Below are 27,247 nucleotides of genomic sequence, written 5' to 3'. Positions count from 1 at the left end.
ACCTCCATGCACACTATACATTGTGCATAGACTCACCGATTTTTTCTGGGTCACTTACTCCCACAGTCAGCTCAAACTTGTCCTCCTGTTCCTCTTCCTCCAGCTGTTTAGGAAGAGGAGAGTACATATAGCAAGTCAGTACAATCCCAGATCAAGGTTTCAGCCTGCCTCAAACCATGCCAAATCATTAAATATTCAGACGTGCTTATCTGGTGTTTAGATTACAAGTTCCTCAGGGCAAAGCTGAGCTGTTGTCTAACAGCACAGACAGAAGCTTAGTGCTGGACCTGCAGACTGTTCCCAGAAACGCAAAGCCACATCAAATGCAGTTTACTACAGTTCATCCCACTCTTCTGATCCACCCAAATTGTGCCCAGTGTGAGATCCAGGAACCAAAGGCAGTTTTGACACCATTTCATTCCTCTGACCTTGTGGGAAAGTGTGACAGAGTAGCCTCAAGGCTATATTACATTGCACCTGGCTGTGTAGGGTGCCCCCAAGAACCAGTATGGCAGCCTGGGATAACTATATTGGAGTGGCACTTCCACCATATCCCCTACCACACAGGCTGGGATAGAGGATGGAACAGAGCCAACTACACCAGGTCTGCCACCTGTAGATTAGATTCCTATGGGACAAACCCCCATAACCCCTTTAGGTCACAGGAGCAGCACACAAGTGGCTGGATGGAGCAAGGCTGCAAAACTAGTCCGTAGTACGCTTCAGTCTAAAATGTGAAAGGAGGCAGCTGATTGGTTCAGTGAGCAGCATCTCCAGCTATACTGCACCGCTTTAGGAAAAGGTGATAACACTGAAGTGGCACTTGAGATTCAGAGACCCCTTCTCCAGGCTAAAGGACTCTCCCACTAGAGACCCTGCTACTGCACCCATCATCCTGCCAGAGAGAGGGGTCCATGGTTGGGCAGGTGTGTGCAGGGAGAAATAGGAGGCGTTGAACAGAGCAACACCTCTAGAGGAAAATGGGTCCTCTGTCCAAATTCAAGTCTCTTCTCCCACACAGCACTACAGAGGTACTTCATTTGGCCTTTATTTATAACCATACCCTCGCTGCTGAGACAGGATCAGAGAGCCCAGCCTGCATACTACAGACATAAGGAGACTATATTAAAGCTGGCTTGCAGGGAGACAGACTTTTACAATAAAGAAAAACTGCTCACCCTTCTGGATGGGAAGGCAAATAGGTAATGGAAACAAGCAATTATACTATCTGCCCTGGAAATATGCATGCAGGTCTGTTACTTGAAAGTCACCTCTAAGCACTGTTTCAGAGTAACAGCCGTGTTAGTCTGTCTTTGCAAAAAGAAAAAGGAGTACTTGTGGCACCTTAGAGACTAACCAATTTATTTGAGCATGAGCTTTCGTGAGCTACAGCTCACTTCATCGGATGAAGTGACCTGTAGCTCACGAAAGCTCATGCTCAAATAAATTGGTTAGTCTCTAAGGTGCCACAAGTACTCCTTTTCTAAGCACTGTATAACTGTTTTGGCAAATCAAGTCATGCTTTGTTTTGAGAAGTGGTTTGTCTGTCTGCAAATATATGCAGACACAGGCTTGCAAAGAGGAACTCAGGCAGGTCCTAGCCCAGCTGAATCAATCACAGTTGGTACCAGGGGCTGTAACCCAGGTCCCTAGCAGAGTACACAAATTGCAGAGTTGCATCCCAGAAGAGGTAAAGGCCTGAGGCCTGACACCTGTGGAGGTGCCCCACAAAGGGATGGTAGTGAAATCTGACACCATTACAAGCAACTTTGTATTGAGCCAGTATTGCAGCATTAGAAGTGGTCATCTGACAGCAGCACTGCACGTCCACAATGAGCAACAACTTGGTCACTCACTTGGGCTGACCTTTGTCCCTGAAGTGAGTGATGACGTGAGTGACATTCCATCCTTGCGGAAGCTTTTAGCAGTGTCCTGCTCTCAGCCAGCAGGTGTTGCCATCTCACAGGGAGAGGATAATTAAGTTCAAGGGAATCTGAGCCCCCTTCAAGTTAACCAGCTTTGGGGGAGTGCCCCTGACATTCTACCCTTCGATCACATGTAGACCACTACCTTCTGACGCCAGTCCCAGACTGGCAGAGTGAACTGGACAGAAGGCAACCAGCATGGAAGTAGTAATTCTCACCTCCTCGTAGCTCTTTGGCTGGTGTTTGGAAGAGGAACTTTCTGCTACTTCTAGAGGAGGGGCAGGGCTGGACACTTTGGCAGGTTCCTTCTTCTGGTTGTTTTGGGTACTGTCCAGAGATAGCTCCACCGTGGCATCTGCAAAGGCACAAGGGTCACCACCAAGGGAGTCTGTAGCTTTTCACCTGGTTCCAGAGAAACTAGTAGAGCTCTTGTTCCAGGCAGTATTATACTCCCCAGTCTCAAGACTTTACACATGTAGGTATTTGACAGTGTTCGCCTCTCGGAGGAAGTTTCCCCTGAACGCCTATATGCCCAGGGCTTGGCTTTGGCTTCCAGTGGTGCTATCACCTTATGGAGTTTTTAATTCCCCCCCCCACACACACACACTTTTTAGAGAGAGAGACACCAAGCCATCGGCCCAGTGATCGGCTCTTTTCTGCTCATACTGGCCAGGGCACCAGTTCTTATCTTATGCTAGGCCATACTCCCCTCTGCTTGGCTGTACATAGAGGGGAACAGCAAGGGCAGCTGGAATGGTAGAATAGATTCTTGAATGGCACCTGCTCCTGGCACCCTCCCTGGTGGGAGTTTATTCCCTGCTACTCGTAGAGCAATAGTTCCGAGATCCCTACCAGGATGCTTTCCATGGAGATTGCTTTGGTGCACTCTTCTGCCAAGTCTGGAGCCCTTATGCTGGCCACTGGAGAGTGGAAGTGCTTCATGCAATCTTTCCAGCCTCCTGGCTGCTGCAAGGAGCTGAGGACCTCTGTCAGTTTTGGCTTCTCCTCCCCAGTGAGCAGCTCTAGTGCCATTGGAACTGCTTGGGAAGTCTACAAGTAGCTGTACTGTCCATGCCACTGACAGTCACAGGATTCTGAACAGCAACAGTTTAAACTGACCCGTGTGTTACTTTCACTCCACAGCTGGTTGGGAACCCTAAGCTCCAGATGCTACCCGCTCTGCCTGCACACTCCAGAAGGACACTGCAGCAGATCACAATGCTTACATTCTTTAGAGTTTGGTGTTTAGGCTTCTCCAGGCAGTTGCCACAGGCAAGTTGTTTTCCCACTACAATTTAGAGCTGCCCCTAAGGCAGTGCTAAGGAAACCCTTACCCAGCTTTCCCAGAGAGGCCAGGAGAGCTTGTTACTGTTTCCATTTTCAAAGGAACATAAGCAGATGCATGGAAGGGGCAGGTGCCACCCTTAACAGATCCCCTCCTCCACTGGGTATTTAAACATAATTAAGTAATGACAAACCTCCTGCAGCTTTTAGCTCTTATCTAGTGGCTGCAGTCACCTCTCATCCTACTTGGAAAAAGCTTGAGTTGTGCTTTGCACACAGCACAGGGAAGCTTACCTGCAAATAGGTCCTGATCATCCTGTTCCACACGATCCCCATTTTCTTTAGAGCTGCTATTCACTGGGAGAGGAGACTCCCTCTTGGGTGACTGGGGCTTGCTCTGAAAGCAGAGTGGCAGTCAGTGTGAACATCACGAGTTGCACAGAGATCACTTATACCTGCCAATAAGAGGAGTGTTCCAGTTCCCAGCCAAACCTCCCTCTCCCATACCCCAACCAGGGCTGGCCTTACAGGTGGGTGTCTGATCTAGGTGCCATGGCCAAGTGGCAAGGAATGGGATGGGCCTGGAGTGCAAGGCTACAGAAAGGAGCTCAGTGCAATGGAGGTGGAGAGCCAAGGGAGGCAGTGGGGACTGGAGCTCCAAAATACAAGTTTGCCCAGGATACCATTTTCCCTAAGGCTGGCCCCAACCACACCATTCAGCCCAGAAGATGTGGTTTGATTTCACACAGCTGTCACTCTGCTGCTCCTGCCACATGGTCATGCTTGGTCACCTTACTGCTAATCGGATTTAGAAATGGGATGGCAGAAGTGCATTAAAGTCTGCAAGGAAGAACTCAAAATAATGGAGGAAAAGGATCTGTGCAAGGAACAGCATGGGCAATCAATACAGCCAAGCTTAGCAACTCCAGGTACTTCCAGCACCTCTACCTTTGACCATTCGATTTAGAAGTTGTGTCACTGGATTTCGTTCTTGCTCTGTTAGGAAGAGTTGCAGGGGGAGATTAAATTTGCTCACTCCTGTCACAAGTGAGTTCTTAGATCCTCTCTGCACTATAGCTGCAACAGCAGCGGTATTAGGTGTTGAAAATAGTTGCAGCAAGTAAGATTCCAGTAGGTTTTCCTGACCAGCAAGGACAGGTATGTACAGAGACCACCCCCCTGCCACTATCAGACACTGCCTGCTGTAACAGCAGCACTGTTGATAACATCCCCAGAAGACACTTTTTTCCTGGAGGCACTGCAATATCAGGTTGATGCATGGGGTGGACAGAGCAAGCTCCTATTTCATCCCCTGTTCCAAAAATCAATTTAATATACAGTCCTCAAATAAAGGACATATCAGAAGGCACTGTTCATGCTAGTCAGTTGGTGCAGACAGCTATTTACACATAGATATGACTAGTACCATGTCAAAGATAGCATGGACAGGGTCCGAGTTTAAATGCACCATGCACTGCTCAGCACTGGACCCTGCATACGCTGGGCAAGTTAGTGCCTATAATTCCAGGCCTGGCAGATCCACTGGTAGCAATGGTGAAGCTTGAGTATTTTCACTACTATACAGTCAGCTATGTTCAGAGCAAGCCTTTTTAGCTGTCAGGATACCAGTGACTTGAGCACTGTCTACATTAGCAATCTCAAGTGTTGCTACCACTAGTGGGTCATTCCCTGAAGTGCAGGAGAGGCCAGTTGTGAAGCAAACAGGATTATGTTTTCAGATCAGTGGGTTTCTATCCATTACACCAACCACAGACTGCTACACAAAGAAAGAGAAAAAGGGCCATTCTATGGATCCATTTGCATGTCCTGCTCACCGGGCATGGTTTGGAGCCAGATCTGTACCAGGGAGCCAATAATCTGTTCTATATAAGGTTGCAGCATGTCTTCTCCTAGAACAATTCTACAAAGGCAGAGAAGGCTGCACTGTCCAGAATCTCTGTTCCAAGTGCTTAGAGATTTCACTTCAAAGCCATGTGATGCACAGTGCCAGCTTTTGAAGCTGACACCAAGCCCTAACACAAGGCACAAACACATCACTACAGATAATGTTCCTTTTGAAACCCAGGGAGCTCATTCTTTCTGAAAGTTGTCCCCCCCCACCAACACCCACCTGCACTTTGCAGTGTCAGTTAGTACTGAGCTGTCAACAGGGCCAATCCAACCCTGTGACTCACAAGAATGAGTTTGCAGGGCTGCTCCATCCACAGCACACAGAATACTGCCATTTGAGCAGGCTACTCAATAGGCAAGAGACAGTGACTTGCGAACACAGAGTGGTTTAAGGGAAAATGAAAGTCTGCCCAGGGAAACCAGTATGCCAAGTAGCTAGTTACATGTTAAAAGTAGTCCTATACTTCCACCACAATGAAGTCTGTAAAAAGAAAAATGAGTACTTGTGGCACCTTCGAGACTAACAAATTTAAGTCTTTAGTCTCTAGAGAGTTCAAAAGGGAAGAAATAAAAATGCACCTGATAATTAGTTTTAGATCCTGGCTGGGTCAGAGGCAATTACAATGACTGGTGGTCCCAGTTACAGAGATGGAGCCAGACACTGAGGTCTAGCTGGCCTAACAAGAGGACCCTTGAGCCTCTGGATACTGGTTTTCTGGACAGTTATGCTCATATAGCCTTTATACACTCTTCCTTTGCTGTTACTGAACATTTACATGCAGGTACAGTGATCTTGTCTTCAGAGCCTGCTCTTCTAACATGAGGCATAGTGCATTTCTGCTGGCACCTGCCTGTATACGTGCAGCACAACACGGTTTTGCAGCAGAGATGATGCTATCTAAAGACAGATAACTGAAAGTGGAAATAACCAACATCAGTAGCGTCTAGCCACCTTACCATGAGGTTTTATCAACAGATCAGGGATCTTGAAACTGGAGTGGAGAGTTTCAGCCCAACCAAAGATGGAGTGGCAATGAGCACTTTAGCTCCCTGCTCCACTCTGCCATCTGCTAGAAAGAAGACATTCTACTCGAAAGAAGACATTCTACAGCAACAGAACACACTGTGCCCTTGCTGAGATAGTCTGTCCCAGAGCTGGATTAAGGTAATCTAGACCCTTAGCTATACCATGGCATGGGCTCCCTGCTGTGGGGCCAGCCCTGTGCAATGGGGCCACTCCCACTGAGTATGGGTGGGGGGAAGGAGGCCCTCCTGCCCTTCCAAAAAGGCAAAAAAAGCAGCATGGGCTCACCTTCAAGAGTAGCAAGGGTCCCTCTCACCTCAAGATGCACAGGTGGCAACAAGGGGAAATCCCAGTAGGTTTCCCAAGCAGATACTCCCACAGCCATAGTGTAAGTGGGCTGGACCTGCTGCAGAGGGACTCAGAATCACAGAAGTGTCAGGCTGAAAGGGAACTCAAGAGATCATCAAGTCCAGTACCCTCCACTGAGGCAGGACAAAGTAAACCTAAAGCATCCCTGGCAGGTGTGTTCATCCAACCTGTTCTTAAAATCCTCCAATGACAGGGATGCCACAATCTCCATTGGAAGCCTATTCTGGTGCTTAACTACCTCATTAGGAAGTCTTTTCCAGCTATATAACCTACATCTCCTTGCTGCAGATTAAGCCCATTACCTCTTGCCTTATCTGCAAAGGATACAGAACAATTGATCACCATCCTCTTTACAACAGCCCTTAATATATTTGAAGGCTTAAACAGGTCCCCTCTCAGTAGTCTTTTCAAGACTAATCAGTTTTTCTGGTTTCAGAGTAGCTGCCATGTTAGTCTGTATTTGCAAAAAGAAGAGTACTTGTGGCACCTTAGAGACCAAGATTTATTCTGGGGTTTTTTTTTTGGTTTTAAAAAATCCTTCCTTACAGGCCAGGTTTTCCAAGTCTTCTCATTTTTATCGCTTTCCTCTGGACTCTCTCCAATTTGTTCACCTCTTTCCTGAAGCATGGTGCCCAGAAGTGGACACAGTACCCCAGCTGAGGCCTTGTCAGTGTTAAGCAGAGAGGGAATGTACCTGCTGTGTCTGACACTTAATAAGTGGTGCAGCTGCATGAACAGCTACCACCACATTGCTGGCTCATTCAGTTTGTGACCCACAGAAGGTTTATGCAGGGTCCTCTATTAGCGTGTGCATTGGTGGGGTTCCCCAGAGCACTGAGGCTTGGAATTAACACCTCACTGAGATGCACGGGGCAGCTCATCCCCTCAAAGCTATTGTTTTGGGCTGTCTGAAGACTAGCCATCACCAATGCACTGTTCACATTTGAGCTTTGCTTTACAAACATTAGGCCTAGAAATTTACATGAAAGCTGAGATGCACATGTACAGTACTCATGTGACTCCAGGCAGGAGAGCCCTAGGCATTGGCCTATGGCGCTTCAGCCCCAGCCCTGCTCTCTTCATGGATGCTGTAGTGACTGACTTCTGTTGAAGCAGGTGCAATTCAGATCTTGTTTTTCTGCAGTTAATCTTACCATTAAACTAGGGAAGAAGGGGCACAGATAGGTGACATACGCAGGATTGTAGCAAGAGACTGGTTTCTTGTGCTCTGCAGCCACCTCTTACTTAAACGAAGGGGAAGCGATAACTGCTCAAATGTCTCAGCATCACAGTGAATTTTTTTTTTATTAAAGTAATCAGGTTCCAACTCATGTTGGTTAAAGATGCCAAGCTATTTGGTTTATATCTAGTTAGTAACATCAATAGTACTCTTTGATAACAATCTCCAACTCCTATGCCTCTGTAGTGTCCATGTCTACACTGTAGTACTGACTAAGCTGTAGCTTTGGTAACTTCTATGGGAGAATAGTGAAACTTATCACAGTGCACGATGGCCCACCTATGCTCACTCACTGGAGATGCTGGATTTAACACATGCTCAGCAGTAGCATGCTCCCCTTGGGAAGATAAGGGCTTGTGCCGTTTGTAAGTATGGCAAGTCAAACTCTACCCAGACCCCTGATGTGAGTACTACCCTGCGATGAAGATTTGTTTTATTTGCTTGAACATGGAAGAGTAATGGGGCATTGCAAAGAGCTTAGCTCAGAACAAAGAACAGAAACAAGGCAGGCAGTCCTCTCCTGGGTGTACTTTGCTATGGATGTCAGCATAACAGCCAAGTTTCAGCTCTGGTTCTGCTTATAATGCTTGGTCCAAAGAAAACCACTCAGTTCCGACTCACTGCCAACTGAGTCATTGCTGATTAAACTGGCTGTTGGAATTTTAAGAGTCCAAATGCGTATGTCCTAGCTGAATGCATGTTGCTTCATGTAGAACAGTGAAACTGGGGTGGCTAAAACAAACTAACATTGCTGTTTTAGTAGGCAGGACTGCTCCAACTGAAGTCAATGGGAATCAGCCTGTGTAAGTACCTAGCAGTGATCAGAACCAGATTTTACAGTACGCTGTAGTACAGCGATGCAGGCCTACAGCGATATAGCAGGGTTCCTACACTTTGCTCAGCAGAGGTCTGCCTTAGCACATTTAGCTAGGAGCTCAACAGGAGCAGAAAAGACTGGAGACTTGCAATGGAGTTCAGGTGAAGGAGGTGGCCACAGGATCCTTGGGGGTAAACTTGTCAGTTTGTTGTGTGCTTGCTTGATTAAAGATTATAGTGAGATCTGGTGTGGGGTCTGTGTGCTGAGCCAAGCAGCCTGCCTGGCTAGGCTGAGAGCTCGCTAAGGAGGCTCTTGCCTGCTACTTTTCGATCCCTAGCCTCTTTAGGATTCCTTGACAAGGGGGTGGGGCTAACTTGGGGGAAGAGGCATTAGGAAGCTAGCTCCTAAGCTACCAGAAGCAGCAAACCAAGGAGTTTAGAGGGCCAGATACACCTACAAACATTCTAAACAACCCAAACCCCTGCAAGAGTGAAAAGAAGGAAGGCAAAAATATCAGCAGGGTGGGGATTCTCCACTTTATTGCACTGAATGCAGCATGTACGATTATCTGCCTTGTGGGCAGGTAGTGTATGTGCACATACAGTGCAATGAGTTGATGGAACTCAGATGGAGCACAGGCTCTTGAGAACTGAGTGGCTGAACTGGAGGAGCTGGGGACACAGAAGTACACAGATTTCTAGGGACACAGCGTGGTCCCATTCCCCACTGACAGCCTCTGTGCTGTGGAGGAGGAAAGTCTTGAGGAAATCAAGATGCAGCAAAGGGAGACAATCCCATAGTTCCAGACATTATCATGCACTCAGGGTATTCACCTGAGTGATGACGACTATAGCCCAGTGGTTAGGTTACTCATTCACTGGCCCAATAATTTAAACAGTAAGAGGAACAACTTCAACAACATTTAATTTGGTTATTTAATTAGGCCAGAAAAGTGAGAATGACAATAGCCCTGAGGTTAGGGCACTCACCGGAGAGGTGGCACATCCCTGCTCAAATCCATTCTGATCAAGGAGAGAGGGGGACTTGAACTGGTGGTTTCCCACAACCCAGGTGAGTGCTCTAGCCACTGGGTGAAAGGTTGTCAGAAAGGTCTTCCTCCTGTCTCCCCCCAGCTGTTTTGTGCTGAGGTCAGCTGCCTCTGAGCACACCTCAGTCTGGTGTAGGGCCTGATTGGTAGGAGTCATTAGAGGAGGTTTTGGAACAAATTGATAAACAGTAATAAGTCACCCAGACCAGATGGCATTCACCCAGGAGTTCTGAAGAAACTCAAATGCGAAACTGCAGAACTACTAACTCTAGTTTCAGAGTATCAGCCGTGTTAGTCTGTACTCACAAAAAAAGGAGGACTTATGGCACCTTAGAGACTAACAAATTTATTTGAGCATAAGCTTTTGTGAGCTACAACTCACTTCATCAGATGCATTCAGTGGAAAATACTCTAGTTTGTAACTTATTTAAATCAGCTTCTGTACCAAATGACTGGAGGATGGCTAATGTGACACCCATTTTTAAAAAGGGCTCCACAAGTGATCCTGGCAAATGTAGGCTGGTAAGCCTGACTTCAGTATGGGGCAAACTGACTAGAGCTATAGTAAAAAGGACAAAATCAGACATGAACAATGTTCCCTCTCATTTTGCATATGCATGCAAAAAATTAATTGTTATGTGCACCAATATGGAGGTGATCTGTGGTGGGGTGGGGCTGGGGATGAAGTGTTTGGGGTGTAGGCTGCTCCAGGGCCGTGGTGGGGAAAGGACTCCCCCCAGCCCTCTCCCTGGCTGCAGCAGCTCTTGGGCAAGGGGAGAGCTGCCTCCCCCGTCTCTCCATGGCTGCCGCAGCTCTGGGGCTGGGGCCAGGGGAGAGGCACCTTTCCCTGCCGCAGCCCTGAAAGTCTGTGTGGCCCTTGATAGGATGTTGCACATCCACGCCGCTTAGAGGGAACACACAGATTAACATAATTTGTTGGGGGTGGGGGGAGGGGAGAGAAAGTCAACATGGTTTTTGTAAAGGGAAATCATGCCTCACCAATCTACTAGAATTCTTTGAGGGGCTCAACAAGCCTGTGGACAAGGGGGATCCAGTGGATATAGCAGGGGCTGGGAAAATTATTGGCCTTAGGGCCACATCGGGTTTCTGAAATTGTATGGAGGGCCAGTTAGGGGAGGCTGTGCCTCCCCGAACAGCCAGGCGTGGCCCAGCCCCTGCACCCATCTGACCCCCTTGCTTCTCATGCCCTGATGGCCCCCACCAGGACTCCTGCCCCATCCAACCCCCCCTCCGATGGCCCCCCAAGGACCCCTGCCCCCTGACTGCCCCCAGACCTCCCACGCCTAACTCCCCCCCTTCTCCCTGACTGTCCCCCCCAGACCCCTGCCCCATCCAGCCACCCCTTCTCCCTAACTGCCCCCAGACCCCTTGCCCCTAACTGCTCCACCACCACCCCATTCAACCCCTCCTTTCCTTCCTTACTGCCCCCTGGGACTCCTGCCCCCTTTCTACCCCTGTTCCCTGCCCTCTGACCGCCCTGACCCCTATCCACACCCCTGCCCTCTATCCAACTCCCCACCCACGCTGCCTGGAGTACCAGTGGCTGGCAGTGCAGCTGCACCAGGACAGGCAGCCGCACTGCACAGAGCAGCAGGTCAGGCCAGGCTCTGCAGCCCTGTTGCTCAGAGTGTTGTGCTGCATGGCAGTGTGGCTGGGGAGGGGGTCAGCCTCCCAGGTCAGGACCTCAGGGGCCGGGCAGGATGGTCCTGCAGGCTGTAGTTCGCCCATGGGCCCTAGTTTGCCCACCTCTGGGATATAGTGTACTTATCTTTTCAGAAAGCCTTTAATAAAGTCCCTCCACCAAAGGCCCTTAAGCAAAGTAAGTTGTCATGGGATAAGAGGGAAGGTGCTCTCACATATCAGTAACTAGTTAAAAAGAAAAGAAACAAAGGGTAGGAATAAACAGTCAGTTTTCAGACTGGAGAGAGGTAAATAGTGGTGTCCCCCAGGGGTCTGTACTGGAACCAGTCCTACATAAGATTCATAAATGATCTGAAAATTTTGCCACCTCACTGTTTTACCCATTTTTCCAGAAGATACAAAACTACTCAAGATAGTTAAGTTCCAAGCAGACTGCGAAGAGCTACAAAAGTATCTCAAAACTGGGTGACTGGGCAACAAAAGAGCAGATGAAATTCAGTGTTGATAAATGCAAAGTAATGCCAATTGGAAAACAATCCCAACTAGACACACAAAAAGATGGGGTCTAAATTAGCTATTACCACTCATGAAAGATCTTGGAGTCATTGTGGATAGTTCTCTGAAAAACATCCATTCAATATGCAGCGGCAGTCGAAAGTGACTAGAATGTTGGGAATCATTAAGAAAGGGATGGATAATATATTGCCTCTATATAAATCCATGGTGTCGTAAATATAAAGGGAAGGGTAAACACCTTTAAAATCCCTCCTGGCCAGAGGAAAAACCCTTTCATCTGTAAAGGGTTAAGAAGTTAGGATAACCTCACTGGGACCTGACCAAAATGACCAATGAGGAGACAAGATGCTTTCAAAGCTGGAGGGGGGAGAAACAAAGGCTCTCTGTCTGTGTGATGCTTTCGCCGGGAACAGAAAAGGAATGGAGTCTTAGAACTTAGTAAGTAAGCTAGCTAGATATGCATTAGATTCTGATTTCTTTAAATGGCTGAGAAAATAAGCTCTGCTGAATGGAGTGCATATTCCTGTTTGTGTCTTTTTGTAACTTAAGGTTTTGCCTAGAGGGATTCTCTATGTTTTGAATCTGATTACCCTGTAAGGTATTTACCATCCTGATTTTACAGAGATTATTCTTTTACTTTTTCCTTCAATTAAAATTTTTAATAACCTGATTGCTTTTTCATTGTTCTTAAGATCCAAGGGTTTTGGGTCTCTGTTCCCTTATGCAAATTGGTGAGGATTTTTATCAAGCCTTCCCCAGGAAAGGAGGTGTAGGGTTTGGGGAGGATTTTGGAGGGAAAGACGTTTCCAAGCAGGCTCTTTCCCTGTTATATATTTGTTAGATACTTGGTGGTGGCAGCAATAAAGTCCAAGGGCAAAAGGTAAAATAGTTTCTACCTTGGGGAGGTTTTAACCTAAGCTGATAAAAATAAGCTTGGGGGTTTTCATGCAGGTCCGCACGTGTGTACCCTAGAGTTCAGAGTGGGGAAGAACCTTGACGCATGGTATGCCCACATCTTGAATACTGAGTGCAGATGTGGTCACCCTATCTCAAAAAAAAAAAAAAGATATATTGGAACTGGAAAAGGTTCTGAAAAGGGTAACAAAAGTGATTAGGGGTATGAAATGGCTTCCGTATGAGAAGAGTAATAAGACTTGGACTTTTCAGCTTGGAAAAAAGATGACTAAGGTGGGATATGATAAGAGGTCTATAAAATCATGACTGGCATAAATAAGGAAGTGTTATTTACTCCTTTGCATAACACAAGAAGCAGGGCTCACTAAATTAAATTAATAGGCAGCAGGTTTAAAAAAAACAAACAAAAGGAAGTATTTCCCACACACACAATGCACAGTCAACCTGTGGAACTCCTTGCCAGAGGATGTTGTGAAGGCCAAGACTATAACAGGGTTCAAAAAGAACTAAATAAATTCATGGAGGATAGGTCCACCAATGGCTGTTTGCCAGAAGCGGGGAATGGGTAACAGGGGATGGATCACTTGATTATCTGTTCATTCCCTCTGGGGCACTTGGCATTTACCTCTGTCAGAAGACAGGATACTGGGCTAGATGGACCTTTGGTCTGACCCAGTATGGCCGTTCTTATGTACATATGAATTAGATGCTCCTCTGCTTATCTTCCCTGGCTTATGAATTGCTCCAGTGCTTAGCTGGAGATAAATATCTGGACAGCTAGAGTGAGGCAACAGTGCACATGCTCAGTGGCAGAAATACAGGCTCCTAGGGAACTTTTACCGCATCCCCCGCCCCAATATAGGAATCATGTGATTTTAGGCAGCAGCCAAGTAATAACTGTGGATTGCAGTGGCAGCTAAGAATGGGACTTAGGTGCCTAGTTTCATCTGTGGATCTAGGCCTAAGTGACTGTCAAATCTCTGTTATGTAGGCTGCAAATACATTAAGGGGACATATCTAGATTACAGGTCAGATGCTAAAGGTCACCTAGGCAGGCATGCCATTCTCACTGTAGCGTTAACAGTCATAAATTTATACAGATCTAGACAGGTGGCCTTCATGTTAGCCAGAATTATTCTTCCCCTTCTGGAAGGAAAAGACTATTATACAACCATGGGAAAGACACAGTAGGGAGATGGTCTTTTGTTCTATCCACGCAGGCAAGAATTTCAGTTCTGCAAAAAGTGCCTGCGGGCAACCAGCATAAAGGTACCAACAATGTTAATTTGCCTCACATATTTGCCTAGAGCAGAAGGACAGGAATTATAGTTCAGTCAAGCATTTAACATTAACCGCTATAATTGGGACCTCCAAATTTGCATAGGTCTGGCAGTTCAATAGTGTTAAATAGATAAGTTTATAAGACGTTCCTATCACCTACAACAGTAAGTGTTGGTGGGAAGAGATAGAAAGGGAGACAGACTGGGTTAATCCAAACAGGCCTATTAATGTAACAGTCCTTCAGTTAAGGGCATTCAGTAAACAAGAGGAATATGGGACTGAAAGTCAATGGACCAAAATTGGTACTTTGGAAGTTAGGCCTAATTGATTAACAAAATAAGGTAAGAATGGAATAGCCCATCCACCACCCCCTTTGGGGGGGCCCCCTAAAGAGACTTTGTGGGGAAAAAAGTGATCTTCCACTGCACCTGCTGCCAAGGGATTTTCATCCTAAACACCCAGACCTTGAAATACCAGTGGGTATGCCTGATTGCTGGTGCGGTGGTGGCAAAGACCTCAGCCTGATCCATGCAAGATCCTGTTCCATCTTCCCTGACCTCATGTGTCCCTATCTCCCACTATCTTCCTCCTGTCCTGTCCCTTGGCTTTTCACGTGATCCTGTGACTAACTACACAGCACCAGCATAATGAGATGTTATGGCCCATCCAGCTCTGACCAGCCTGAGAAGGACCCATGAAGGGAAGGGACCTGACCAAGAAGCCAGATACTTCTCTTTCAGGGATGCTGAGCCAGATCCAGAGCAACAGCTGCTGTGGCCACTCTGCATAACTGACTAGTCACCCTGCATCCTAATATGTATCAAATGCCCTCCACCCCACCACCTTTTGTCATCCTCTCTTCTACCCTGTCTGATTTGTTAAAAGCAAGAACACAAGTCATTCTTGACTCAAATGACTAGAACAAATCCTTTCTTCCCCATCAAAAAGGGATGACTGACAAGAAGAGATATCCTCTGAAAAAGGGACTTTAATATGTACACCAAACATGTCATTGAAAAATCAATTTTAGTGCTTTATGTTGATTCTTTTCCTTGTGTATATCCCAATCACAGTGCCATTTCCTGCAGCTCCCATTGGCTGGGAATGGCAAACCGTGGCCACTGGGAGCTGAGGGGCTCCATGCCTGCAAACGCTCCAGGTAAACAAAAACAACAATGTATTAGATATTCAATTCAATGATTTCATAGAGTTGAAATTCAAATTTTGGTGTAGACCTGTTTATAAGCTGACCCCCACTCTTTGGTGCATCACTGTTTTACCAAAAATATTTGGTTTATGAATGAGTATATATGGTACGTATTTATGCCCGGATACCTACTAGACAGAGGTGGGATATGAAAATTTAAGCAAACCACAAGCAAGAAGAAAGGGCAAGACCCTAGTGACAATCTTAGCTCCTTCTGGCTCTTGTCTGTCTTGCCCGGGTCAGTAGGCTACTGGGAAAAAAAAAATAAAGCTACCAACAGCAGTAGAAACTCCTGGTCTGCAGACAGCTCAGAAGTCACCAATGCATTGGTCATGATCACAAGCGAAGCATTCTCTTCACAGTCAAATGACTGACTTAAGAAATTGTTCCCCAGGATTGGCTAGCTTGGCTTCTGTACCCTTCCCTCCCACAACTCACCAGGGTAATTCTTCTACTGTCATTAGCAAGTGGCTTTTTCAAGTCCTGCTTTGTGATCCTCCCTAAGTGCTGCTTGTTGACATGTACATCTAAGCCAGGAGGACAAAGACCTATAATGATTAGAATACTAGGAAGTATTAGCCTTGTGAAACTGCTGCAGGATATCAGTGCAAGAGTTTAGTAAGATCCAAGAGGATCATCCATTTGTCTAAACAGGGATCTCACCTGCAATTAGACTAGACAGGAAAGCCATGGGGTTTGTCAGCCCACATACACTTTGAGGTACAAGGTGGTATTCAGGGGAGGCCAGGAAGGAAGTTCTCACCACCAAAATATTGCATTTATGTAAATTTTGGAAGCTATCTGAGCTCTCCTCCAAAGCATCTGGCAAGGGCTGCTGTTGATAAAGGGTACCTAACTATATGGATCATTGCTCTGTTTTGGCTATTCCTGTGTGGCTGTACATTCTGTTAACAGTCTCTTTACTATGGGACTCCAGCTTATGTGCCTACACAGCAAGTCTAAAAGCTACTTATCACTACTGGAACTCCCACAACTTAATAGGCAGGGGCAGGAGCAGGAGCAACAGATACAGATCTAGTCAGTTGAGAGCATGAGTTAAACAAAAACCAAGGATTTTCCTCTACCTGTCTAGGGATTCAGACACAAGGTGGAGAAGGGGTCAAGGAAAAGCAGAGTCCAGCCAGGATTAACATGTTTATCCAGACTACCAAATCACTGATTAATTGCTGAATGGCCAGGCCATTTCTGGGCCCTCATCTCTCCATGTCATTGCATCAATTAAACAAGGGTTCTCTTTTAGCTCCTAGTAGTTTCTACTCATTTATGACCTGAAGGGCTTAAAGTGCACATCTATTTAGCAGCAAAGAGGTGCAGACAGCAGTTTCATACTGCAGCTTTTAGTTAAAAAAAGCAGCAGACCAGTGTCATTCAAGAATGATCCCAATGAACTGCACAGCAGACGGAGCTGTAGCACCACTGTCTAGTGTTTGGGGAAACATCTCTACATGGAGTCCTCACTACTGTTTGTTTGCCCAGTATCATCTACAAAGACTACTGCCCCGAGCACACAACTCCAGTTTGTTTCCATTAGCTAAAGTACAGCTGTATGTGGACAGGACAGCCATCTTCAGGCAAGAGAAGAAACTTAAGTCACCGCATGAATCTTCAAAGCTTTGCTCAATATGGCTGAGTGGGCCAGAGAGTTTTGTTCCAGATAGTCCCTTCTAGCCATCATGATGCCGAGTAGAGGAAGAACTAGAACTCCAAAAACAAGGGGAGAATGAGCTCTAGAAATGAATTAGGATTTAGGATATTCATTTTGCTGCAAGCTGGGGGTTACCGTTCTAAAGTTTCCTTAACGCAGAGCTGGATTTTTTTTTTTTTTTTAAAGCAAAAGACATCCAGGCTGTGTCTACAATAGTTCTGCTTTCTAAAAATGTTCAGCTCTTGCCAACACTTGTTCAGCTTCTGCCTGCATTACCAACACTAGAAACAGCGCATACTGGTTTCTGCCAGCTTTTGATACCAAGTTGATTAGACACGTTCTACACATGTTTACACAGTGCTAGAAGTAGCCATGCCAGCAACCCACCATTCTATTTGGAATAGGTTCTTATCACTCTTGCCACCACAGTACCAAGCACCTTCCAGAAGTATACCAAGGACTAGTCTACACTAGAAGCACTATGTGTCACTGTAGTGCGTCAGGTGAAAACATTCTATGCAGACAGGCAAGAACTCTTCTGTCGGCATAATAAATCCACCTCCATGAGAGGCGGTAGCTATGTCAGTGGGAGCAGCTCTCCCACCAACAGTGCTGTCCACACTGGTGCTTAGGTCGGTGTAACTTACATCACTCATGGGGGTGGCTTATTCACACCCTGAGCGACAAAGTTATAAAGAAGTGGTAGGGTTGACCTAGCCTCAGTGACATGACTCACTTCTGTCACATGTGAGTCATTCTCTCATCCTCTCCCCAGGCTGAGGCTCAACACTGCTAATGCTGACCAGTGTTAGCAACAACAGGAAATGTAGCAGGATAGACAAGGCCCAACCATGAAGACTAAAGGTATGACAACACTTAAAATACTACAGCAGTACCGCTCTAGCACTTTGGCATAGATGCTTTCTATAGCAACAGGAGGGGCTCTCCTGTTGCTGTAGTTAATCTACCTCCGAGAGTTGGTAGCTGGGCTAACAGAAGAATTCTATCCATCTAGCACTGTCTCTACCAAGGCTTAGAGTGGCATAGCTGTGGGTCTCAAGGATGTCACACCCCTGAGATAGGCAGCTATGCCCAATAAGTTTTCAGTGTAGACCAGCCCTACAGCTGCTCACAAGAAACAAGAGATCCAAGTGCAAGGCCTTTGGGAAACTCCTCCTGACACCTCTCGTGGCTCCATCTTTCACATCAGCCTTCAGCTAACTGGCATCAAATCTGATGTACCTACCCCCCCTAGCTGTTGGAGGAAAAATGCAGCTGTCTTTCTTCTCTAGAGCCACCTTACTGCTGTGGTGAAGAGGATCTGCTATTCTACCCCTAAAGACAGGTTTCAGAGGAACAGCCGTGTTAGTCTGTATTCGCAAAAAGAAAAGGAGTACTTGTGGCACCTTAGAGACTAACCAATTTATTTGAGCATGAGCTTTCGTGAGCTACATGATGAAGTGATGATGAAGTGAGCTGTAGCTCACGAAAGCTCATGCTCAAATAAATTGGTTAGTCTCTAAGGTGCCACAAGTACTCCTTTTCTTTTTACCCCTAAAGAGTATCCTAGTACCTGCCTCTGCTGCTCAGAACTTCTGCCTCAAGTAGTAGCATAAGAACATTTGTACTGGGACCCACAGATTACCCCATTAGCTCAGAAGGAGACCAGTTTTGTTGATTTCAAACTGCTGCTTAGCAAAGCTATGAGCAGCAGAGGCATGGCACTGAAGCTGGTCTACTAGCAATCTCAGGTCACATTTGGAATCCTCTTCACAGCCATAAAGCTGGCACCTCCAGGTTTTAAGAGACCCTGTTTCTGCAGAAGTTTACAGATCAGCACCAATACACACTAGGAAAAGCTTCCCACTCACAACTGGGTTACTTCAGCTATGTCCTGACCAAGCTGTTTTCTTATGCCTGCAACCTACAGATTCCACTCTGTCCCAGACCAGTTTCTATTTTAACCCTTCCTGTGTAACTCGTAGGTCTGTGTAACTGCAATCTTTCCCACAAAGCAACGACTACTATCCCTGAATTTCAGGTGTTCATTTTCAAATTACAGCATCAGTGATGCTTTGCTACAAACAGTTCTTTTATTACAGAGATAGTGAAGAGATTCCCAAAGTAAAAAAGCTAACCTGTGAAATCTTGCGTCCTTTTTCAAAAAATTTCTTCCAGAGGACTTAAGTCCTTAGGGAGTAAGTGTACATATTACTCTTGCATGCAAAGCTGGATTTTGAGAGCTATGTTGCCTGCAACAAGATGTTTTGCAATAGTCACCGATTAGTGTTATATTTGATGAAGAGGTGACAATGTCAAGCCTTCTGTTACATGTTAAGCTATTAGACAGGAATACAGTTTTTAATATTTGTTTTTCCTAGTCAAAGAGTACTTAACTAGAGGATTTTAGAAGCTGGTCTTGTGCCCTTTGCTTCTTTGAGCGGAAAAAGGCAAGCTAGAAGGTTTTCCTTAGGAATATCAACTTTGGCATTCCCAGTTGGAAAACTTGCTGGGGTTCTTCATGAAATATGTTGTTAGCTCACACACTTTGACTGGGCGCGGGGGTCTAGAAATTTTAAGACTCCGTTTCTCCAAAGTGTTGGTTCATTGAACTTCGACCTGTTAGCAAAAGAATGCTGAAATAGTGATTTAAAAACCCTTCTTTTCTTGGTTGTTCAACTTTTGTTCTTGGCCATTATGAGGTTATTAAACTAGTCTCAGGCTAGATGGGACCAGATTTTCAAGTGTAAGATGGTTTCAGAAACTTTTGCTTCTCAAGTGTATAAAGGACAAAAGAAAAAAAAAGGGAGAGGCCACAAGCCTAATATCCTCTGCTACTGCATGTTCAACCAGCTTCAAAGGTGAAATTTTCTGTTAATGCAAAGAATCAGAAATAAATTAAAGGTAACACTTTCACACAAAAGTGAGAAGGCCTTAATGCACTCAGAGACCCCTCTCCCTTTCACCCTACACCCACATCCTATTCTAGAAATGCACAGTCTTAAGTCTGGCCAGGAGATTCCTGACTCCTACAGGCAATTAAAGTGGCAGCACCTCCCCATCCTTATGTGGGACAGGACTCTCTGGGACAAGTCTACGCCAGGGGCTCTCAAGCTCTCTCTTTGAGTCTCCCCCCAACCCCCGATGCTATAAAGATTCCGCTGAGCCATAACAACTGGTTTTCTGCATATAAAAGCCAGGGCTGGCATTAGGGGATAGCAAGCAGGACAACTGCCTGCCCCAAAAAGCTACATTGCTTGGGCTTTAGCATTCCGCCCTGGGGCCCAGCGAGTCTAATGCTGGCCCTGTTTGGTGGACGCCCTGAAACCTGCTCCCAGCCCCCCAACCGCTGGTCTAGGCAGGGTGTGCTGCCAAGAGCAGAGGTGGCCAGGTGTGGAAGGGCATTCACGAGCAGGAGGAAAAACACTAGAATTCCTTTGCTTTCTCCCAGCAGTTATCTAGAGGGGACTGCACACGCAGGGGATCACAGGAGAAGGTTGTGGGGAAAACCAACAATTCTTACCAGCTTTTTCCTTGTATGCCTGATAAGAGTTTGGTGTCAAGTTTTAAGTTAGTATATTTAAACCTTGCCTGTTTAAATGTAATACAGGGGTGCACAAACTTTTCTGCCCAAGTGCCACATCAGGATTGCAAAACTGTATGGAGGGCTGGGTAGGGAAGGCTGTACCTCCCCAAACAGCCTGGCCCCCACGCCCTCCCACTTTCTACACCCCCCCCCCCATCAGAACTCCAAACCCATCCAACCCCCCCTGCTCCTTGACCCCTGACCACCCCCTCCTGGGATCTGCTGCCCCTTATCCAACCTCCCAGCCCACTTACAACGTGCTCAGAACAGCATGTCTGGCCATCGCACTGCCTGGCCAGAGCCAGCCGCACTGCTCAGAGCACTGCCCGCACAGCTGCAGGGGAGGGGCCAGGGGCTAGACTCCCTGGCTGGGAGCTCAAGGGCCAGGCAGGACGGGCCCATGGGCCATAGGTTGCCCACCTCTGATCTAATTCCTTAGACATTGAGCCACTAGAGCATTTCCAGAAGATACAATGGTGGTACATACTAGAACAGTAAATAAAATGGAAACTGGCCTCAGGGGGCCAAAGTAGTATCCACTGTCAGCTCTCATCATGATGCAGATTAGTCTGATGACTATCCACAAGTCTATCATGTCTCCCTCGATCACTTTTCACACAGCCTGAGAATGATGTACTGATGTGAATGTGCAACTAATGTTCATAAAGCCCCTGACAGGTCATTCTTAAAGGCAGCCCATTTTACAATAGAGTGACACATTGTTCACTCAAGCACTATCCTCCCTAGGAAATTCCCTCTGCCACCCTCTCCTCACCAAGTTGGGTTGAAAAAAGTTCACTGCTGGTACAAGCAAAACAAAACTCTCACCATATCACAAAGCCTGATGAAACATGCCAGCAACATGCATTTCCTTAGTGTACCCATACCCAGACTGGAAAACTAATTTATCTATTGTTAGCTACGCCAAGCCATGTGGTTTTGCCAAAAATTCTTAAGCAGCTAGTTACAGAATGACTCCCTCCAGGGCTTCCCCCTGTGTCCTCGGGATGCTTAGATTTCTCTGACTACATGTATTAAGAATGTAGGATATTTTAACCAAAGAGTCAAGATTTCTCCTAGCCCATGACTAGAGCTCCAATGGTAATCCATTTGTATTAAATGATTTCTAAGCAGCTGATCTAATGCAGATTAAGATCAAGACAAGCATCACAGCAAAGTGACTGGTTTGTAACATTTTAGTTTTTATCTACCCAACAGATATTCCAGTGAAGGTCAACATGATAAGTAGCCACTGAATTTGCATTTTCAGATCTCTCTGCAACCTAATCTTCACACCCCTTTAAAAGGCCAGTTATTATCCCTACTTTACAAATAAAGGGGCACAGAGAGGCTAAGTGATGTGCCCAGCGACACACGTCAAGTCAGTGGCAGAGCCGTGAATCAGTTGTACTCTAGCAATTAGGTAGAGTCCCTCCCTGCCTACTCCTGCCTTACTCCGCACTTCGGCAAAGGGATGCGAGAGGCGTCACGGGAGACCCTGCCACCCGAAAGCCCGGCCCTGCCATCAAGGGCTGGTCACGAGTTACAGGCACTTCCCAGCCAGGAGCTCCTGCTCCTGCCCCCGCTCGCGAAAGGAGACCCCCGACCCGGCTTCCTCCAGCGGCGCCCCGAGCGCCTCCCTTGGGGCTCAGGCCCTCTCGGCGGAGCTCGGCAGCGGCGCCGACAGGCGGGAGCTCGCTGCTTTCCAGCGCCCAGCGGCCCCCGGGCCGGCGCGACACGGGGGCAGCGGCGCAGCAACGCTCGGGAGCCCCGGGGCCCGGGCGCACTCACGGCGCCGGTGAAGATGTCCTCGCCCTCGGTGTCGCTGTCCGCGTCCCCTTCGGCCCCGGGAAAGGGCGGGGGCAGTCGCTCCGCAGAGGGGCTGGAGCTGCAAGCGCCGCCCGACGCCATGTCCCTGCGCTTCTGAGGCTACTTCCGCCTCCCCGCTACCCACTGGGGCGGAAACGCCAACGACAGCCTTATGAGGAGAGAGCGGCGCCGTGAGCGGGGGCGGGGCTTGGCCCTGCGGGCCAGGGGGAGGAGCCATGCCCAGGGGCGGGCGGGGCGAAGGGGGTCAGGGGACGCCCTTGAGGGGGAGGAGCCAAACACAGGGCGGGCCCGCCAGAAAACACAGAGTCGGGAGAGGGTGCGGGGCTGGCTGCAGTGGCTGGAGCCAGAATAGGGGCGGGGCTCTGCCGTGTCCAGGTGCTCTCGACGGTCTCGTTCTGAGGTGGTCGCGTGCCGTGCTCAGTGCTCTCCGCAAATCGTTCAGCGCGGTGGGCTTGGCGTCCTGGCGCTCGGCCCGCGCTCCCTCAGAGAAGGGAGGGGGGGTCGTGCCAAATAGCTCCGCCTGATTGGCTGCCCTTCCCCACCTGCTCAGCAAGGACAGCCAATCAGAGCTGCTGACTGTGGCAGGAGGCGCTCTGCCGCTCAGCTCGGGGAAAGACCCCTCCGCCCCCGCGGGAAGGTGTGTTAGCCCAGCCTGCTGGCTCCCTCCTGCCCCGCACCCTGCGAGCCCAGGCCCGGCCCGAGGGGGGTAGGGTGGGGGAAGGGTTGTGGTGTGTGTCTGTGTCACTGCAAGGCTGAGAGCACTGGCATTTCCCTGGGGTCAGAGCAAAGGCGGCTGTCTTGCAATGGCACCTGCATTTCCTTACACAGCTGGGGGGGGGTCCAGTCTTTTCCACGGCCTTCTGTTGGTTTGGGCAGGGCACGAAACCGCAAGGCTCCACGTCGCCATTGGCAACATGACAGCGGCCCATGTTGCACACTGGCAGAGCTGCTGGGTACCACCGGTCCAGGTTCTCAGCTTCTCCTTGGCCCCCTTCTCACCTGCGCTGCCCTGGGGGCAGCATGGGGGTTGCTCCATCCATTCCTAAGCACCCCCTAGCTCCAGGCAGAGCCAGTTAAACTCCTATCCTGCTCGCTCTGGGGCGCCCTCCAGGCAGTAGAGCAGCCAGTACTGCTTTCTCTTCCCCCCCTGGAATATGGCAAGTGCACTGTGCGGGAGTGTCTGGGCAACTGGACTGTGGGAGGCAGCACCCTCTAGCTCCTCCTGTAAGAATGGGGCTCAGGCAAACACCTGCTGCAGGTGTGGCTCTGGAAGCAGGTCTTCAGTTTTTCAAGCAGACATTACCTGTGCATGATGGTCACTCTCAAGACCCTCAGGTTGGCCACCCCTTTAAGGCACCAGTTATGTCTGCCTCTGTATAGTGCTTGGCCCAAGGGGCCTCAATGTCTGTCAGTGCTATCATCTTGTAAATATTAAACTACTTACAAAAAAACCTATTAAAATAATGTTATTTAGGTCGCAAAGTCAAGCATTTGAGCGTTAGGAATGGCCAGTGTTACCATTGCCCCTGCAACCTAATCCACCTGTGTGTGTATGCACTATGACGCAAGTCTTTAATTACACGATCACAGATTACTGTTTCCACAGGACCCTGCCTCACTCACTGCACAGGAGGGACACATAAGGAAGCTGAATTCAGATTGCACGGGCAACTGTAAATCTGCCCTTTTTATTTTTCAGGTGTTTGACTTTGCACCCTAATGAATGTTTATTGGATGTAGGTTTTTTGTAGGTAATTACCTAGATATTTTTGAAGGAAAAATATAGTAATGTTGCCGGCACCCAGTGCCGAGAGGCTGAACAACAGCTTGAGTTGGTTTGTTACCCGGTGTGCTACACCCAATAATTACAACGGGGTGAAGAAGCAGAAAAGTTTATTTGCAGCTGCAAAAAGGTACAGGGAGAATAAAATCTCAAATCCTGTACACAGAGCAGGAAGTTACACAGGCTTTTATACATCCTTTTTCCCAGCATACTTATCCAATAGCAAGCTGCCCCAAGTATCCATATAGCCAGCCAATTCAGTTCCCAGCTAGTTTCCTGATTCTCTGTATTATTTGTTAAACTATACATAAAGCTGCTTTATTCAGCATTGTTCTTCCATATCTGCCCTGTTTGGCCTTGCTTAGTTTCAGGCAGTCTGACTCTGCAACATATTGTTGCAGATCCTCAGCATAACTGCTGTGTGTGCCTCCAGGCGGGGGGCCCAAGGACACTTGGGCCTAGTACGCAGAGCTGCTGCGAGTGCCTCCAGGCGGGAGGGGGGGCCAAGGACACCTGGGCCTAGTGCGAGGGGGCTTTATCAACACTCGTGGTTTTTCATTTCCTTGAGTTACCTAGTGGCCATGCCCCAGTGTCCCCAACAACTCCCCCCTTTGAGAACACTTAACAACCTTGGCTTTGAGTTTTTTTACTTGGGCTACTTATTTTTTTACAATAGGACTTTGCATAAGCACTTTGTGATAGCCGTGAAGAGAGTGACTTATTAACTTTTGCAAAAGGGCCCTAACACATGATACTGCACAGCATAATACCAGTAATACAAGCAATACAGGAAAGAGAATTTTTAATAGCAGGCTTAATAAACCACCAAGCCAAGACAACAAACCCCAGCCTGAAAACAAGGTTTGCAACCAATTGTTTTTTGGGGCAGTATAGGCAACCTGTGCTCCGGCTCGGGCATGGGCCTTAGCCTGTACCACCTTTTTATAGATCTTATAACTGCTATTATTTACACATGCACAACATCGGGGCCCGATGAGGGCACAAACCCCTTCTTGGGATGCCAAGAGATAGTTCAAAGCCAACCTGTTTTGGAGGGAAAACGTCCTGAGCTGCTGTACCTTTTTATTTAATGTTTTTACTGCTGACCCTAACTCTAAGGCCACCTTCTCAAGTACCATTTGCAGCCTTATAGTATAACAGCCTATGCATGCCATGGCTGGTCCGGAAATTAGTGGCGCTATTTCCAGGACAGAGCACCCTACAAGCTTCTCGGTTGTGAGGGGATTTTTTATATTGCCTTCCAATGCCTTAGTCAGTTGCCGCAGGGTCTTTTCTCGTGACTCAACAGAGGTGTCTTGGGCATTTTTAATTTTTTTTTTGGGCAGTGTGGCAGTTATGGTAAGATGAGGAACTTTATGAGCTATATAACAGCTACCTGTTCAGTTGGCTGGCAGCACCTTGTAAGCCTTTTGGCCACATACAAAATAGTGACCCTGTAGGGCCCAGTAAGGACTGTTTTTTAAGGGGATTTCTGGGATATTTAAGGCTGCTTTTTCAAACAGTTCATATGCCCCTAGGGGGGCACCTCATCCTCCTGATTGGGTACAAGTGGGGGCATTTTTAATTGTGCCATTTAAATTACACTTGCCATAGGGACCACTACAAACCCACCATTGGCTTGCTACATTGGAGATGTTAACTGGACGGCAAGTTACATTTCCAAACCCCTTTTTTGTGGTAAGATTATTTGTAAGAGTTTTTCTAAAAGGGGAGGAACCATTACACCCACACTGTTGGCCTTCCCTGTTGGTTTTTATCCAATACCCATTAGCCCACTGTGTAATAACACAGGAGCTTTTTTTCACAGGACACCCATAGTGATTAGATTGGTTTTGGGTAAAACATAACACTTCCTCAGTGAGTACTACAACTGAATACTTCTGGTTCTGATAGGTGGCCTGCTGTAAAGAGGTCTTATTTCAGAACGGCGAGTCCGTTCTTTTTTGCTTTTTGGTGGTGGCTAATTTTGCTAGGGTTAAGGGCAGCATGTCAAGGGGCATTCCCGTTTTGGGGGATAGTGGAGTTGGAGCACATACCCAGCAATTAGTTTGGTTTGTTAAATTAGCAACATGTTGCGCAAGCAAAACAAAGGAGTTATGCTTCTGATATGCACAGTTTGGAAACACCAATACAGAGAATAACAATGTTACCCAATTAATTATTACCAGAGTCTTTCCAACCCAGGGTTTTTAGTACCTGGGTGGGCCCATTTTAGCATTAAGGTGCCTGCTATTTGTGTTTTTTAAACAGTAGCTTTAGCCCGAGATTGTTACTAGATGAGGAGTCAGCAGGTTGGACGGTTTACTGTTCTGCTGATGAGGGGGCGGGTACTGCCTTTAGACGAGAGTGATGGATTAGTTTTTGTGTTCCTTGATTTTTGCCGCTGTATGGGAGATTAGCAGGATGGTATAGGGTCCTTTTTACTTTTTCTGGAGAGGCTCGTCTTTCCAGGTACGAACAAGCACAGAGTTACCGGGCTGTAAGGAGTGGACGGGAGAGTCCAAGGGGAGAGGCTGGGAATTTTTGGTATACCTGTGAAGAGACAAGAGAACAGCAGACAGGGAACACATATACTGTGACAAAAAAACATTACCCAACTTCCATTCCCCTGACAGAATCGGGGTGCCATCTAGGCCATGCCCTTTCAAACATAATTTTAAAGGGTCTGAGCCCTAATCTACCCTTTGGGAGAACGCAGATACGGAGTAGGACGAGGGGCAAAGCATCAGGCCATCACAGTGAGGCTTTTTGGCACACTTTTGAGAGATGCCGTTTAAAGGTTTGATTGGTACGCTCCACTACACCACTGGCTTGCGGTTTTTAGGGCGTATGGAGTTTTTAGGGGATTTGTAAGGCATGTGAGATGCTTTGAATGATTTTTGACGTGAAGTGTGTCTCGTTGTCAGATTCCATCCACAGGGGGAGTTTAAAGCGAGGAATGATTTTCTTAACAAACTTGAGGGCCACTGTTCTGGCAGTGCAGTTACAGCATGGGAAGGCTTCTGGCCATCCGCTGAACCAATTCACTATAACAAGGAGATATTTGAACCCTTGGGTCCGGGGAAACTCAGTAAAGTTTATTTGCCACACTTGTCCAGGGCCCGGAGTGGGTTTTAGGGCAGCTGGTGGCACAGGATGTCCCGGTCGGGGGTTATTTTTTTG

At 47.4% G+C, this 27,247-nt stretch overlaps 1 protein-coding gene and 1 pseudogene across 3 annotated transcripts in view; both read right to left on the bottom strand.

Moving 5' to 3' along the window:
- SNX1 (sorting nexin 1) overlaps positions 1-22,409 on the bottom strand; it is a 40,981-nt gene extending 18,572 nt beyond the window's left edge. For 2 of the 3 annotated variants that reach the window (XM_048866994.2, XM_048866990.2), the window contains exons 1-4: positions 22,243-22,409; positions 3,504-3,606; positions 2,144-2,280; positions 37-103 (exon numbers count right to left, since the gene is read on the bottom strand). In XM_048866994.2, coding sequence (XP_048722951.1) covers positions 37-103; positions 2,144-2,280; positions 3,504-3,606; positions 22,243-22,362 — 427 coding nt within the window. In that variant the 5' untranslated portion in view covers positions 22,363-22,409. The remainder of the gene's footprint in view (positions 1-36; positions 104-2,143; positions 2,281-3,503; positions 3,607-22,242) is intronic. The other variant, XM_048866989.2, reaches the window with a different exon arrangement.
- LOC125644446 (U2 spliceosomal RNA) lies at positions 4,443-4,649 on the bottom strand (annotated as a pseudogene).
- Positions 22,410-27,247: the final 4,838 nt, after the last annotated feature.

Source organism: Caretta caretta, chromosome 10 (genome assembly GCF_965140235.1).
Source record: "Caretta caretta isolate rCarCar2 chromosome 10, rCarCar1.hap1, whole genome shotgun sequence".
Classification (NCBI taxonomy): Eukaryota; Metazoa; Chordata; order Testudines; family Cheloniidae; genus Caretta; species Caretta caretta.
This window is presented reverse-complemented; position numbering and strand designations above follow the sequence as displayed.